Raw genomic sequence first — 15,971 nt, 5'->3', positions numbered from 1 at the left:
AGACAATTGAAGAAAAAATCTCACTTAATTTTTTCCTTGTATCACTTTGTAATTTACATGACTCGAAGTGTTATTGAACTTCAGTTTGAGTATTAGAAATGTTTTCAGAAAATAAGGCACATCCAAATGGAGAAGGCAACAATAATGATTTGCATGTCACTACAGGAAATGTGGGTATTAATAGCGGCCGAAAAACGCAATTATTCATCTACCATAGCGTTTCCTTAAGCGCTCTAACATCGCCCGTTATAGAAAGTCGGACACTTTTGATAGCGGTTTTGCGTTGTGCAATAGTTAAGTATACAACGATAGCGTTGTCTTCTGTGCAATTGTTAATGTTTATAATAGCGTGATAAAGATGTTATTAAAACTCGTTAATTAGATTTTACCTATAGCAAAGATAGCAAATGTTGTGTTATTAGTTTGTTTTTAAATTATTCAAAATAATAAATAATTACGAATTATTTTTTAATTTAAATATAATATTTGTAAAAAAAATTAATTTCGAATATTTGTAAAAAAAAGTACCATTAAAATTAATACAAAATATATAAATATTAAAATGTTTAGTAACCCATTTCAAATTTCATTGTTTACAAAAACCACAAACATACCTATCAATCTACCACTAACAAACCTTCACAATCATCCCTAACATAAACAATATCATCATCAAAAGCTTCATCATCCAAATCATCGACTTCTTTGATCAGTCTTGATCCATCTTCTGGGATGTTGGAGCCGAGAAACGATTTGATGCTTTCATCATTTAGCTCACCTAAACAAGGAGAATCCATTGAAGTAGTTCTAAGTATTCTTGGAGACTCCATTGAAGTAGTTCTATGTATTTTGGGAGATTTTGGTGTTGGTGGTAGACGCGGAGACTCTATTGAAATAGTTCTCTGTGTTCTTGGTGATGCCATTGGCACATTTGCTGCAGTGGCTGATGCCGACCCAGCTTCAACTTGCTCCATTGATGTCTCGTGCGCTGCTACCAGTTCCCCAAAATCTAACCCGGAGCTCACTAATTCGTCGTATCTTCCTGACTGCACAATCATTCCATCTCGCATAACCTGTAAAACAGATTTACTCATTAGCAAATTCCTATAAAAACTCAACAAGTTTTAGTTTTTTGTTCCAACGAACTGTACCAAGATGCGATCAACGTTGTGAAGGAAGTCCACTTGACGAGTTACTAACAAGATAGTCTTTCCTTTTAATGCTCCCCTCACACATTTCTGCAGAAAGAGAAAGAAAATTTAGCTTTATGCTTTTGGTTTCTATGAACTTAACTGAGAGATCAAGTGCTCACCTTAAATATGTCTGAACCCGTATGAGCATCCACGGCGCTACAGACATCATCGAGTAAGACCACAAACCCGAACCTTGCCTGAAAGTTTGTGCATTTCGCCGAGAACTGAAGCTAACAATGAAGACTTCCCTGACCCCAACGGTCCCTACAATCGCAGGCTCCCCTTTCTTAACCTCAAAGTTAATGTTTTCAATTGCAGGCTCGTCGTCTTCATCATCCCAACTAAAACTTCCATCTTTGATCTCCACAGCGACATTCCCATCACACCCTTGACTCCTTTCCAGTCTCTTCCGATAGCTCTCTGCTCATCATGTAAGCGTCGTCCAAAAAAACTATCCTGTTAACAATAAAGAGAGAAATCAAACTTATGATATCATGACAACGGAACAAGGAACCAGAGATTCAGACAACAAACAAAGAAACAAACCTTGGAGTTCTCGTTGTTTGTAATTGAATCCCACTTCTCCTGAACCTCTGCTGGAATTTTCAACAGAATCTTGCTTCTTCTCTTCTTCTTCCTCTTCGTCTTCTCAAGACCAGACTCGTCTTTTGAAACAGAAATGTAGGTTTTAGGGATTTGGTGAGAGAAAGATAAAAAGAGAGAAGAGGAGAAGAAAGATAGCGAATTTGGGGCTGTTGCAGAGGAAGCCATTGTTGGTCGATGAGCTCACCTATCTCAACGAAGAAGAAGAAGACTGAAAGTTTTAACCTATCCCATAAGATGTAAGATCTAAGAACAGATCGTACTAAGGAAGAGAAAGCCAAAAGGAAAAGAAGTTTTAACCAAAAAAAAAGAAAAGAAGGAGAAACGTTTAGCCGTCGGATTAAATTCATCAACGGTGGAGAATAAGCCCAGAGTGCAATCTCGGTAGTTACTCCTTATTGGCTAAGAACATGAACGGCTCAGATCAAATCATTGAGACAGATCAACGGTGTATATTAATCACGTCAACAATAAGAAAGGATGGCTCAGATCAAAGTCGGCGCGATCTAACGGTGTAGGATTCGTCCCACAATGTGGGAGGTGAGTTCTCATTGGCTAATAATGAAAAAATCAGAAAATTATCATATAAAATTGTTTATTAATGAAAAAAATAGAAATTATTTCTTTAAAAATTCAATATAAGTATTTCAATTTTTAGAATATTTTTTCTTATAAGTATAAAATTTTAAAATTAAGAACAATTAATATAAATTAGTATTCCAACTATCTAACTTATATGTTCATAAACACTAGGGCATAGTTTAGGGTTTAGGGTTTAAACTTTGGGGTTTAGATTTTTTTACTCAAGTTAGATAGTTTTTGGATTTTAATTTAGGATTTTAACTTTAATTTAGGGTTTAAAGATTTAATTTAATTAGGATTTTAACTTTAATTTAGGGTTTAGGGTTTAGGGTTTAGGGTTAGAGATTTAATTTAATTAGGATTTTAACTTTAATTTAAGGTTTAAAGATTTAATTTAATTAGGATTTTAAAGATTTAATTTAATTAGGATTTTAAAGATTTAATTTAATTAGGATTTTAACTTTAATTTAGGGTTTAGGGTTTAGGGTTAGAGATTTAATTTAATTAGGATTTTAACTTTAATTTAAGGTTTAAAGATTTAATTTAATTAGGATTTTAAAGATTTAATTTAATTAGGATTTTAAAGATTTAATTTAATTAGGATTTTAACTTTAATTTAGGGTTTATAGACTTAATTTAGGAATTTAATTTTTTTATCATAATATTACAAAATGTACCAATATATACCATAATATTACACAATGTACCATTACCATAATCTAATTTCACAATACTAATATTACATAATCTAATAAGTTTCTTATACACATCCAAACTATATACAGAACTAGAGAAATTGAAATCAAATGCATGAAACGACAATTACAAAATGTCAATTGAAGTTTACAAATGTTAAGTAAACACATTTATAACTTGATTTGCTAGAAACTCCATCTCCATATCGGGAACCACCTTGTGAGACGCTTGTGCTGCTTGAATGAATCGCCTGAAACACAAAACAAGAAAATGACCTTAACACTTTTTCAAAAAATTTTGATAGGAAATGTAATAGTGATAGAGTTTACCTGAGAAATGTTTTGGTGGTGGGAACAAGTGGTAATGACTCAGAATCTTGAAATTTTTGTTCAAACCTCTGCAACATGAACATTTTCATATATACTTGGAGCATAAAAGCTGTAAAACTCAGGATCTTAGTTCATGCTTGTACCTGCAACAAAAATAGAGGATTCAACACAAAGATAGTGATTTTGCTAGGCAAAAGAAGCTGAATGACTCTTTCTTCCTTACAGTTGCACGAAGGTTAGAAGAGTTTGGTGCCAAATGATAGGCATTACTCATTGCACTGACACATATTACTCAGAAATTTTAGAATTGAATTTGTCATCAATCAGAATGTTGCTAGACTTAATGTCTCTGTGCACACATGATCTGAAACCACGAACTATGATACTTAGAGCACACATTCAATTTATTATTACTACTGAGCTATATCTAATCAATTTATTATCTGATTATTACTACTGAGCTATATCTAAACATATATATTCATATGCACATAATGAAACATGTGAACAGAACCTATGTGTATTTACCTAATTATAGAAGCTGCATCATTCTCTGGACAACCAAAACTACTTCCTCCTGCAGAGGACATTCAAATTGGAGAATCTCACATATTATACAGCTTAAAAATTGGCAAAGATGTTGTTTGTCAATTAGACTTCTCAGATTCTTTTTATCTTCAGATCTTAGTTCATGCTTGTACATACACTTAAGCATATAAAGGGATCGTACTGAGACAATATCACTATTCGCAAAAAGATATATGTGAATCAATCATCAATTTAGCCAAATCAGAGAACAAGCAAAGATAAATCCGAAATAAATAAGTGGAGCAAATAATATCTATTAACAGTTCTAGGACATCAAAATTTCTGCAGCTACTGAGCAAACTAAGAAGCTACAGATGACAATCAAAGCAATACAGATCCTAAAACATATGCAAACGACCTTTATGCAAGACAAGTGTGAAAATTTTGTCTTATGAACATTGAACTAGAGGGTTAAAGAAAGAACCTGCTGTAAGTATCATCAGTATCTTCAATTAAATGATAACTCTGCAAAGCCTTAGCGTTGATCACAGCCTCCATGCCAGATGGGTCTTTCAAAAACTCATTGAAAGTCAGCTTCTTTTCTCCATTAATCTGTAGCTTAATCCTCTATTACCTTTGCTACTTTTGCACCACAAGCTGCAGCAAGTATTGAAGATCCAGTTGATATATTGACTTTGTTTTCTCCATCACCTCCTGTTCCAACTATGTCCACAGCATCGACTAATCCTAGCCAACCCCACAATCTACCCAACATCGTTTGTTTACTTAGTGAAGTGCTTTACTTAGTGAAGTGCTATAATTTAGAATTATGTATGTTTTTTGTATACGCCTAGCTTGACTTACTTCTTCGTATGTCTCTCCTTTAGCTCTCAGGAGAACCAGAAAGGCACTAATTAGTGCATCGTTTGCCTCGTTCGACAAAAACTCGAGAGATGATTAAGCCTCAGCTTCAGATAGATCAACCCGATCAATCAAAGTCTCAATCAACTGAGAGAAAAAAAAATAGAACAGATCAAACACATTATGAGAACATAGTAATCTCAATATCTAGATATCTATCTTCAAAGCCATTGGAAGCTCAACAAACTAAAATTCTTTAAAATCCAATCAAGTAATACGTAATACAGTGTCACTCAAATCCAAGCCATACAAATGAAATTTAAAGAACATATAAGACCAAACATGTTTAGTCAGCATGAAGCAAGTGAGTCAATCTATAAGTCAGAAAAAAAAAACAGATACAGATATTAACTAGTAGATTTATCAAAGACCTAGAAACAAGGGATTAAAATCAAAATCTCACCTGGTTGAAAGATTTGATGGAAGAAGGAGTGGCATTTTCACAAACATTTGGCAGAGCTTCAGGTGCACTGAAACCACTGATTCCACCGCTCAAACCAAGATTCTGAGAGCAAACGAAAGAACTGCAGCAATTCAAGGGGTCAAGAGCACAATTAGATTGCTAGATTTACATTAAGTGACCACAAACAATTCCAGAGGATGTGTGTTACTCTAAGAAACAGACACAAAACCCAAAAATGGAGGCTTTACCTGCGACTAAAGGAAGATTGGGCATCTCCGCGAATTGGGGACACAACTCCGATCGATGAGAATCGTCGCCGACTCAATGTCGGATAAATTCTAACTCCGGTCTGGTTGGTTTTTCCGAAACTACTGGACCCATCATCTGCGGCGTTGACCGAAGTTAAGATCCATGTTGTTGACTGTGACAAATCGAGAGAAATCGAGAGAGACAAAGTGATTTTTGCCTTAGGAAAAAAAATGAAAAAGTGATTTTCTTGTTTTAATTTATTTTGCCTTAGCCAAATTTCTCATTTTTCCCTCTTAACATTTTCAATAGCGGGAATTACACTTTAGTAACCCAAAACTTGGCCGCGTGAATTTCATTTATCCCGCTTCAATCATTTATAGCGTTTACAATTCACAAAACGCTATCGAATAAGTCAAACATAGCAGAGACATTAAAAACGCTATCTTTTAGTGCTATCAATACCCACATTTCCTGTAGTGTGTGATGCGTAAATGCGATCCATAAAGTTCTGGGGTTATTAACTTACCAAACAGCCCATACCATATCTTGCTATAGAGATTTGTAATTGATGTATTCAAAACTCAACACTTATCTTATATCTCATTTTAATTTTTCAGTCGACAACATAATAAATATCAGTTTATGAGGCCGCTTTGCGGTGGGGTCTGTCACTATAAAAAGTTTACTCTAACAGTTTTTAGAGAAGTGATGGTATCCTAGTGGTATTTCCTTCTCACAGATGACTGCCAGAGGTCTCGAGTTCGAGTCTCTCTATCACCACGGTGGTACTGAACCTCTCCAAATAAAAACTCCTCCATACGAGTAGGGGCAAGCGGTGTATACTAACCCGTAGGTCCAGGCTGGAGGTGGAGTTTTTCCTGGATATGAGGCCGCTTTGCGGTGGGGTCTGTCACTATAAAAAGTTTACTCTAACAGTTTTTAGAGAAGTGATGGTATCCTAGTGGTATTTCCTTCTCATAGATGAGTGCCAGAGGTCTCGAGTTCGAGTCTCTCTGTCACCACGGTGGTACTGAACCTCTCCAAATAAAAACTCCTCCATACGAGTAGGGGCAAGCGGTGTATACTAACCCGTAGGTCCAGGCTGGAGGTGGAGTTTTTCCTGGATATGAGGCCGCTTTGCGGTGGGGTATGTCACTATAAAAAGTTTACTCTAACAGTTTTATTAACGTAAAATACGCGGTACATTAGGAAACTCTCGCGCGTGAGTCCGACGCGCGGCGATTTTTTTCTCTCCCGACCACACAAAAACACAACCCTAGATCTGCCTCCTCCGCCTCTCCGTTTGCGGCTCTCCTTGCCGGCGAACGGGGAGGGCTCTTCCTCCTCCACCTTTCTTGTCTCTGTTACTTCTCCTCCTCCCTTGCTCCGTCGTTAAGCTTCAGATTCCGATCTGTCCCTTCGTCTCTAGTTGGTGGTTCGCAGTGGGTTCCTTCGCACGGTGGCAAGGAGAGTCCCGCCATGCTCGTCCGGTTGTTCTTTGGGCTTCGATGTTTGAGGACGGCATCGGTACGCTTTCATGACTCCGGCAATGCGTGGCTTTTGTGTTCTCCTTGTGCGGCGGAACTCCTTTTTCTGCGGCGGTTGTGGCTGTTGATGAGGCGTTTGGGTTCGCTGCTCCTCCTAGCGACGGGTTTCTTCTCCGATCTGAAACAAGGTGGTGCATCGCCTTAGTTTTTCCAGATCTTCTTTTCGTCGGTTTTCTTCTCGGCTGGGCTTTTCAATGGTGGTCTCGGGACGGTGGTTCTCCTCTTCTCGGCCTCTCCTTCTTCTGTTTCCCAAGCTCTCGGTGGAGGTGTGTGAGGTTTTGGCTTCTCGGCTCTTTTGGAGGCCGAACTAGGTTTGGGTTCTCTGATCCAATCCTTTGTTGGGTTCGTAGCGGTTGGATCGCTGTGGTGGTTCTAGGTTTGGGTGGTCAGCGACTCCCCTCTATTTTTGGGCTGGTGATGGTGTGAGTTCATTAGCCGAAGCATTGGTTTCCTTTGCTTCTCGTCAAGTCACCTCGGTACCTCTTCAGTTTGCTCGAAGTTGGAACTTGTTTTCTTGTGTTTGTTGTTGTTGTTGTTTGTGCTTAGGCAGTGGTGAAGGTGCGCGTCATGCTCGAGTGGAGTCTTCTTGAGAAGAATAGAGGCGGTGCTTTGGTCAATGTGGCATCGTTAATCCGTGGGAGATGGTTCCTGTCGTTGTATAGGAATGGCGACCGGAGGTGGTTTCTCTTGTTGCCCGTAGATGCTCCTGTAACCGTCGGGTTTGTGTTTTAGTCCGTTATTGTCATCGCGTTTTTGCGTTAGTTTGCAGAGAAGCTGTAGGCGCTTTATCCAGAGGTTTTGAGGACGGGCTTCTGATAGGGTTTGCTCGTGGCAACTAAGATGGGACTCCAGCTCCTTCGAGTTGTGGAAATCACGCAAATTTCTGAGTTTGGCTACTCGGAATCGGTGTTTCTTCTTTCGCTTCTGCTCTGGTCTTACGCTCGCCTTCTTTGTTGTTTTGTTTTTTATTGTTTATTCTGTAGATTTTGTTTTTTCCGCTACTTGTATTCTTTGTAATTTCTGTCGAAACTTCGAAAATGGTATAAAATCTTCACATTTTACTAAAAAAAAAAAAAATATCAGTTTATTTTGTTACCCTTTTTTCTACATACTATTGTGTCACTTCATATTTGACATAACTCGAATTGTTGGACGATGGAGGCCACTACCACATGTTCACGTGGTCGTGAGTATTGATCGCATTATTCTTATTTTTTTGACTAATTAAGAAGATCTCATTATTTGTCACATGTCAATGTTAAACTAGGTAACTACATACGTCATGTAGGAAGTAGGATAAATTGATGGGAAAAAAACTTGTTTGACTCTAATTATTAGATAAACTCATAAAAGGTATGGGTTAATCTAGTTATTTTTTTGACCGAAATACCATTTGTCTCTTTGACAGGAAAAAAAAAAAAAGTCAATAATATACTCTTATTATTTCAAAACGTGTTTGATATTTTTGCCAAAAAATAAATCTACCGTGAAAAGTTTGTCGGCCTAGTTGTGACAGATTAATTTTCGACGACAGATTTAATGGTCCACGACAGATTTTTTACGGCAGTTTTTTTTTCTCTGACAGATTTATTTGAATATGGTTATGACAGATTTTAAAATTGTAGCAGTTTTTTTTCTTCGACAGACTAATTTGCTCTTGACGCCACAGACTTCCGTAATTTTGACAGTTTTATTTCAGTGTATAGCAGATTTTTGTTTCTAGTGTCAGCAGACTAATATTTTTCAGAACAAATCTGTCATAAAGCAGCAGATTTGTTAAAGAAAAAATAATTGCTAGTTTGACTTTTTAGTTGTGACAGATTGTTTTTATGTTATGACAGATTTTTAAATGTCAACATAAAATCTGCAGTGTTATAGCAGATTTGTTTTTTAAAAATAAAAATTGCTAGAATAACATATAGTCCCAACAACGTTATGATAGTTTTTTTTTATGTTATACCAGATTTTTAAAAAGTCTGGTGTTTCATAGCAGATTTTTTAAATTGAAATAAAATGATTAGAATGACCTATTTAGTGACAGCAGATTTATATTTGTTATGACAGACTTTTATTATATTATGACAGATTTTTAATATTTATTTGAAGTCGGAATATATGTTGTAAATATCATGTGTGGCAGTTTTTTTTAAAATCTGAAATATAGCGACACCGCAGACATACTTGTAACGTGACAGACTTTTTAAAATTAACTGCCAAATCTGATTTAAAAAAATATTAATTACGATCATAACTTACCATATTTTCTAGGGTTTTGTGGCATCAGTTACGGTTTACTTTCTCCTCCATTCTCACTACGACGCCACAATCTTTTTCTACAGAAAACGTTCATCTCTTTTAGGGTTCCTATTCAAGTAGATTTGTTAAATTTTTTCCATTTTTGGTTAATTCTCTTTACCTTTTCTTTCAATCCACGTTTTATTATACGATTTGGAGTTCTATCAATAATGTTTCAAACCAGAGGGAGTGGATTGGATATGAATCAGGTGATCCTAGTATGTGGCAAATGGATTTTCGAGAAAAATATATGATCGTTTGTCATTGATAACAATAGGGGATGTCGCGTGATGGAAGTTAACCGTGAAACAAGTTACGATCAATGCATTCAAATGGTCTTTGAGGATTATGGGCTGCAAAAGAGAGTCTGCGATGTTGTCTTGAGCTACGAGATTTCGAAGATGATGTCGCAGTCCTTACCTGGTGATACACCACCAGTTTTTATAAGTAATTCTAGACAGTTTCACACTTTTCTAGGGTTATTGAAGAGCAATACAATTCGTCTATGTGTGGAAGTGAAAAGGAAAAACTCGACTCACTCCAATGAAATCGACAATGAAGGTGTCACTGCTAACAAATTTCAGAGAAAACGAGGAAGAAACGAAAACGTGATGGAAGAAGAAGAAGAAACTGATTTGTCTCAGGAACTCGCAGCCGCGGTTGAGGTAGACGAGGAAGATGAGGAAATTCGATTTGATTACTGCGACGATTCTGACGGAACAGACTCTGATGACGGAACAGACTTCTGGGATTCCACCAGAAGAAAAGGAAAAACCTAATTTACCAATGAAGAAGAGGAGTCTAGGTACTTTCATTGAAGAACAAAAAGAAGAAGATCATTATGCAACGTTAGAAATGTCTGCTGTAGAATTGGCTGTTGGACAATGTTATGAAACGAAAGAGCATTTGGAGACACGATTGAAGATACTTACCGTGGTTCAAAAATTTGATTTTTTTGTTTATAAATCGACACCATTTATATTGGTTGTCAAGTGCTGGGTTCAAGGTTGTACGTGGAAGGTACGAGCTACACCAACAAACGACTATCCAAAGTTTCATGTTCGTAAGTTTGTTTCGGAACATACATGTTCAGTTACAGACCGTTCTGCACGTGCTCGACAAGCAACGCATGATATACTTGCTGTGTTGTATAAGGATTTTGTTGGTGGAGTTGGACCCACGGTATTGCCAATGCACGTTGCCGAAGCGATGAATAAAAGGTTTCAGATAAAGGTACATTTTTTGACTCATTGGAATAGATAATTTCTACTATTCGCACACACAATCAATTATTTTTTATTTTCTGATAGATGGAGTATTGGAAGGCATATCAGACACTACGTCACGCCCGTGAATTGGTGAGGGGGAGTCCAGAGAGTGGATACGAGCAACTACCCACATACTTATACATGATACGTAGAGCAAATCCTGGAACCTTAACGCGACTTGAAGTTGATGCAACGCAAAGATTTAAGTATTTGTTTCTAGCGTTTGGTGCAAGCATGCTTGGATTTCCTTACATGAGGAAAGTTGTTGTCGTTGATGGCACTTTTTTACAAGGAAAATACAAAGGGACACTTTTAACGGCAACGGCTCAAGATGGCACAACCTAGCAACCATCATTCTCTTTTCAAACACCCACGCCTTGCTAAAATCCATCACTTTTTGTAGCTCTGTAAACAAAGGACCGTCAGAGGTTCCCACTTTCATTGCTTCCCAAAGTTCACTGTGATCAGCTTGGCAAATTTCTGACGGCTCAATAACACCACAGTTTAGGCCTGTTATATGCGCAAACTCATTTAAAGAGAATCGGATTGGTCTACCATCAATCAAAGACCAAATCTCATGCAAGTTGTTTACTCGCAGCTGATTAGTGAGGATAAAGTGAACCTTCTTTGCAGCCCATGTGTATTCTGCTTCAGCAAGCTTTATAAATACACCAAGAGATGATTCCTTTAATTTGTCCCACACATCCACACCTAATCCTTCTCGAATCAGCCCAATTTTTGACAAATAACAGTTGTGGTTCATGCTATGGTGTTGCAAAATAGATTTTCCTTCATCATAGATGCGACGAGGATATTTGAAGATGGTACTGGAGGATGCCATCCCTAAACATAGATAAATAAAATTAACAGCTTCAGCAAACTAGAGGATCAAAGGAAATAGCAATTTGCATAAAGCCAAAATCATGAAAAAAATCTGCAGTTACTTCAACAAAATCTGTGGTCATGTAATTCGAAAAGGCGCGAAATAATTTTACAAAAAAAAATCCGAAGTAAACTCTTACCGGAAACAGGAAGAACACTATAGGTACTCAGAAGACGGTGGTCGATCTGCAAAAAAATAACAAGGGTTAATCAAAATTGAAATTAATCTAAATTGAAATCTAAATTGAAATCAAATTGAATGGGAAAAGTTCTCACCGATTTGAGTAATAAGACACTGTTGAATGAAGAAATCGAATTTGAAATTCTAAAAATCCTCCGGTGAAAACAAGAAAAAACGATGACACCGAAGACGAGTTTCTGTCACCGCGAGATAAGAGAAACCGTGATGAAGTAAGAAGGGCCTGCAGCCTGCAGCCTCGCCGCCGTTTATGTGGCCGGAGACGCAGCTCTGTCACCACCGGAGAAGAGAGAAAAAGGGAGAAAAAGTCAGAAACGATTACCCACGGAGGCTAGCATATCGACCCGAAATCAACACAGCCGAAATACTCACCGTAGTTTGCAGAAGCGGCGGATTGAAGGAGAGATTGCTAGGGTTTCCACTCAAAATCGACGAAGGAGAAGAGAGACAGAGAACCCTAAATCCTAAATCGAGTCTGTGAAAAGGGGGAAAACAATTAAACACTAAATCGATTTTGTTTGGTTTGGTTTTATGTTTTTATTATTATTATTTTTTTTCTGAAATCGTAAACTCAATTTTTTTTTTTTTTTTTTTTGGTAAAAGAAATTGTTGGAGAAATCTAGATTGAGGTTAATTAGTCTTTTTACACAAAATTTGAGTTAATCTAGTTCTCCATTACAATTGAGAGTCAATCTAGTTATTTTTGCTAAGTTTTGAGTCAATCTAGGTAAATTTTAGTAAATTGATACTATTACTTTTTTAAAAAACTTTGTAGCTCAAGAGCAATTTTTGTCGGAAAAAAAAGAAACAATGGGGGCAACATTTTTTGGTATGTTTTAAGCATCAAATAACTTCAAGCCGGTCCTAGCAATAACTTATAGGATTTAAGTTTGAATGTGAAAGGCAGTTTGGGATTTGGCAGCAAATAATGAAGCTTTGAGCTTTAGCCAGAGCCGTAGCAACGACTATGAGGGCCGCCCGCGAAAAAAAAAAAAAGGGCCGCTCTAGAAAAGTGTATACTTATAAAAAAATTTAACCATAAAAAAAAACAAAAAACAAAAGAAAACCTTCTCTCACGCTTCAGGTGATTCAAACTCATGACCTAAGATATGTGGTGTATGACATAATACCACTAGGCTACCAAAACACATTGGTATTTGAGGGCCGAAAATATTAATAACTTCTCGGAGGGCCGCAGCTCCTGCTTCTCTTGCTTCTATCCAGCTACGGCTCTGGCTTTAGCTCGGCCTTCTCTGTTTTGTTGGATTGGAGATCAGATTCGTTTACATTTTCTGATATGGCCCGCTTCTCTCATTAAAAAGAGACTTCAATTTTATGAAAGATATGCCACAATCTTAAGAGTCGTGGCATATATTTTCTGCACATAGTCCTCCTATGGATTTTGATGGTCGAGATTAGTTTTACTCTCATTCATTTGTTTCTTCGGATGTGAACCTCATTCGTCATTTTCTGTTTCAACCCGTGATCTACTTGTTGTAGGAAAAAAAAACCTTGAAGCTTTCATGCTCTAACAACTCAATCCGCTACAACTCTTCATCTTGAGATCAACAACTTGATGCGAGCACGACTCTTTTCCTACTCATTTGTATCACCGCAAAATAGCAAAAATGCTCTAGTTTGACATGCTAGTTTCACAATTTTGAAAGTTCGCCAACTTTCAATTTTTGCCTTCTTTTGTAATATCGTTTTGTTTCTAGATTTCGATATTCTGTATCTCTTCATTGTATCTCTATATTTCTGTAAAAAAAAAATCAAAAATAATATAAAATTTTACATTATTACCCAAAAAAACTTTGAAAGTTTGCCATCGTAAAAACGAGTCACTCCGCTAAATATATTTCTGAATATAACTATTCACTTTTGTATATTTATATATATATTTTTTGTCAACCTAACACATTAATTATTAAAAAACTCCTGTGAGAAAATTTATATACCCCAATGTAGAGCGGGCCTAACAGAACAGGTTTAGCATGTTTTGACAGGCCTAATTGTTCAACAAAAACAAAAACAATTGTGGTCCGAAAACAAAACGACAGCGTTTTAGAACATTGGAGAAAAACAAAAATGAAAACTTTAAATAAAAACCCTAGAGAACAAAGACCTTCTTCACCTCCTTCCTCACCTCCTTCCTCCGCAGTTGCACACATCACAACCGCAAAAGTCCTCTCCGGTTAAAAAACGGTAAAAGATTCATCTTTCTTTATCTTTGTATCCTTAATTTTTGTGGGTTCTATGAATCGGACACTATGTATGAAAAAAATACGATCTTTTGTTCTACAGAAGCTGTTTGGGAGATTTGTTCTGTGTTGATTGAATCTGTTCTTAAATCTATGATTTTTTGCAGAGCAATAAAGAGGTTAACAAAACATGGCGTATGAACCGATGAAACCCACTAAAGCTGGTTTAGAAGAACCCCTCGAGCAGATTCATAAGATCAGGATTACTCTCTCTTCAAAAAATGTCAAGAATTTGGAAAAAGGTTTGATCTTTGTGGCTTCTTTACTCTTTTGATTCAGTGTTCGAATAGATCAGCTGTTCTCTAGTGCTAGAGAGTTTGAGGGTAGTGGATTGTTTTGTTTGAAGGTAGAAATCTAGAAAATGTTGATTTCAAATGTGGCAAGATTGGTTTTTGGATTGTGGTAATGTATTGATTGGTCTTTCTGATGGATCTTTGAGTTTTGTGTTTGAGATATAAGAATGGATTTAGAGAGTTAAAGAAGTGTTGAATTCTGAATAGTTCTCTCTATCTCTGATGCTTTTGTTTGATTAGTGTGCACTGACTTGGTTCGTGGAGCTAAGGACAAGAGACTTAGAGTTAAGGGACCAGTGAGAATGCCCACTAAGGTTCTTAAGATCACCACCAGAAAGGCACCTTGTGGTGAAGGTAACTCTCATTTCACCTTCTCTACTTCTAGATTCTACAATGTTACTAAACTCAAGAATTTCATCGAATGTCTCTTCCTGAAAAACAGAACACTTTTGTAACTAGTTTGATATATGGTTTTAGTAACAAGGAAAATGCTATTGAGCTACTTGTGGCATTCTGAAAATCTTGACACTGTTTCATGGTGGTTTTTGTATCAGGTACCAATACGTGGGACAGATTTGAACTCAGGGTTCACAAGCGTGTGATTGATCTCTTCAGCTCCCCTGATGTGGTTAAGCAAATCACATCTATCACCATTGAACCTGGTGTTGAGGTTGAGGTCACTATTGCTGACTCCTAGACAAACAACACTTGTTCCAAAACCGCTTCAAGAAAGAATGTATTTTATCGTTTCTGGTCCTACATTTTTGTTTCTGGTTAGTGCAACCTTATTTCTTGGGTTTTAATAGTTCTGAGGTGGTTTTGTCTATCATCTTTTTTTCATCTATCAAGAGACCTTAATGAACCATTTCAAGATCTTGATTTCATACATAATTTCAATTTGTCACACTAAAGATTAACTTCAATGCGGTAAATGGAAATAGAACCAAGATTGTTTTGGGTTGAAGGATTGTTGACAATGTATTGTGTAAATAGATTTTGAGACTTCCAAGATCACAACATGTACTGGTTTAAGCAAGGACACTAGTGGCCAATTGTCTCCCTTTCCATGAACCATTTCTTTAGCACCCTTGAATTGCTGATCAAAAACCATTGAAAGATCTATGTGCATATGGTTTCTAACCTTGAACACGGGCCAAGCATGGCCATGAACTTCGAGGAGTGACCAATTATACTCGATCCTGAGATAATTTTCATGTCCTGTAGAAGTAGAAGGATAATTTTCACCATACTACACCATAGTAGAATAACATGTTACATATACAATACTCCCTCTGTTTCAAAAAGAGTGTCATTTTAGAATTTTGCACACAGATTAAGAAAACATTAAATTTTTTGTTTTTTCTAAACAAAAACATCATTAACTATATACCTAAACATAATCTGCCCAATAGTAAAACAATCTGCAGAATACTAATAGTCATAAAACATAAAAAATCATTAAATTTTGCATTGAAAACCTAAAACGACACTCTTTGTGAAACAAAAATAAAACCTTAAAATGACACTCTTTATGAAACGGAGGGAGTAGCTTTTGTTCTTGGTTTAGGAGTTTCCTCCTTTATTGCCTTTTCATCTATATGAAGCCAACTGACGTAAAGACTAAAAGTGCCGTTTGTTTAAGCTAATGAGATTTTCTATGATCAAGTTACTTCTTTTCTTATCTAAAGGTGTCAAACATTTGCGGTTAAAAAACTTGGTGAA

The 15,971-nt window shown here is 36.6% G+C and overlaps 2 protein-coding genes and 1 long non-coding RNA gene across 4 annotated transcripts; 1 reads left to right on the top strand and 2 right to left on the bottom strand.

Moving 5' to 3' along the window:
- Positions 1-530: 530 nt before the first annotated feature.
- Positions 531-1,964, bottom strand: LOC110228535 (ABC transporter C family member 14-like). The gene is made up of 5 exons (XM_021026203.1): positions 1,740-1,964; positions 1,542-1,649; positions 1,313-1,423; positions 1,152-1,238; positions 531-1,073 (listed from the first exon to the last, which is right to left on the bottom strand). Exons 1-5 carry the CDS (start codon positions 1,962-1,964, stop codon positions 618-620), a joined length of 987 nt encoding a protein of 328 aa, XP_020881862.1. The 3' UTR covers positions 531-617.
- A 2,471-nt stretch (positions 1,965-4,435) lies between these two features.
- On the bottom strand, positions 4,436-5,597 carry LOC9313625. 2 transcript variants are annotated; one of them, XR_002332164.1, is made up of 3 exons: positions 5,504-5,597; positions 5,256-5,376; positions 4,436-4,588 (listed from the first exon to the last, which is right to left on the bottom strand). It is a non-coding gene; the product is annotated as an uncharacterized LOC9313625 (long non-coding RNA). The 2 variants fall into 2 exon arrangements; XR_002332163.1 differs by lacking the exon at positions 4,436-4,588 and adding an exon at positions 4,871-4,939.
- An 8,191-nt stretch (positions 5,598-13,788) lies between these two features.
- Positions 13,789-15,160, top strand: LOC9311902 (40S ribosomal protein S20-2). Its single transcript, XM_002877509.2, has 4 exons — positions 13,789-13,900; positions 14,064-14,198; positions 14,490-14,603; positions 14,804-15,160. The coding sequence occupies exons 2-4, from the start codon at positions 14,087-14,089 to the stop codon at positions 14,944-14,946; spliced, it is 369 nt and encodes a 122-aa protein (XP_002877555.1). The 5' UTR covers positions 13,789-13,900; positions 14,064-14,086; the 3' UTR covers positions 14,947-15,160.
- Positions 15,161-15,971: the final 811 nt, after the last annotated feature.

This window comes from Arabidopsis lyrata, assembly GCF_000004255.2.
Source record: "Arabidopsis lyrata subsp. lyrata unplaced genomic scaffold ARALYscaffold_5, whole genome shotgun sequence".
Taxonomy (NCBI): domain Eukaryota; kingdom Viridiplantae; phylum Streptophyta; class Magnoliopsida; order Brassicales; family Brassicaceae; genus Arabidopsis; species Arabidopsis lyrata.
This window is presented reverse-complemented; position numbering and strand designations above follow the sequence as displayed.

Excerpts from the sequence above, each read along its gene's own strand:
- LOC110228535 (XM_021026203.1), bottom strand. The coding sequence starts at position 1,964 with ATGGCTTCCTCTGCAACAGCCCCAAATTCGCTATCTTTCTTCTCCTCT. Across the intron at positions 1,650-1,739 it reads CAAACAACGAGAACTCCAAG|GATAGTTTTTTTGGACGACG; the intron begins GTTTGTTTCTTT and ends TATTGTTAACAG. Across the intron at positions 1,424-1,541 it reads TGTGGAGATCAAAGATGGAA|CTTCAGTTCTCGGCGAAATG; the intron begins GTTTTAGTTGGG and ends CTTCATTGTTAG.
- LOC9311902 (XM_002877509.2), top strand. The coding sequence starts at position 14,087 with ATGGCGTATGAACCGATGAAACCCACTAAAGCTGGTTTAGAAGAACCC. Across the intron at positions 14,199-14,489 it reads TGTCAAGAATTTGGAAAAAG|TGTGCACTGACTTGGTTCGT; the intron begins GTTTGATCTTTG and ends TTGTTTGATTAG. Across the intron at positions 14,604-14,803 it reads AAAGGCACCTTGTGGTGAAG|GTACCAATACGTGGGACAGA; the intron begins GTAACTCTCATT and ends TTTTTGTATCAG.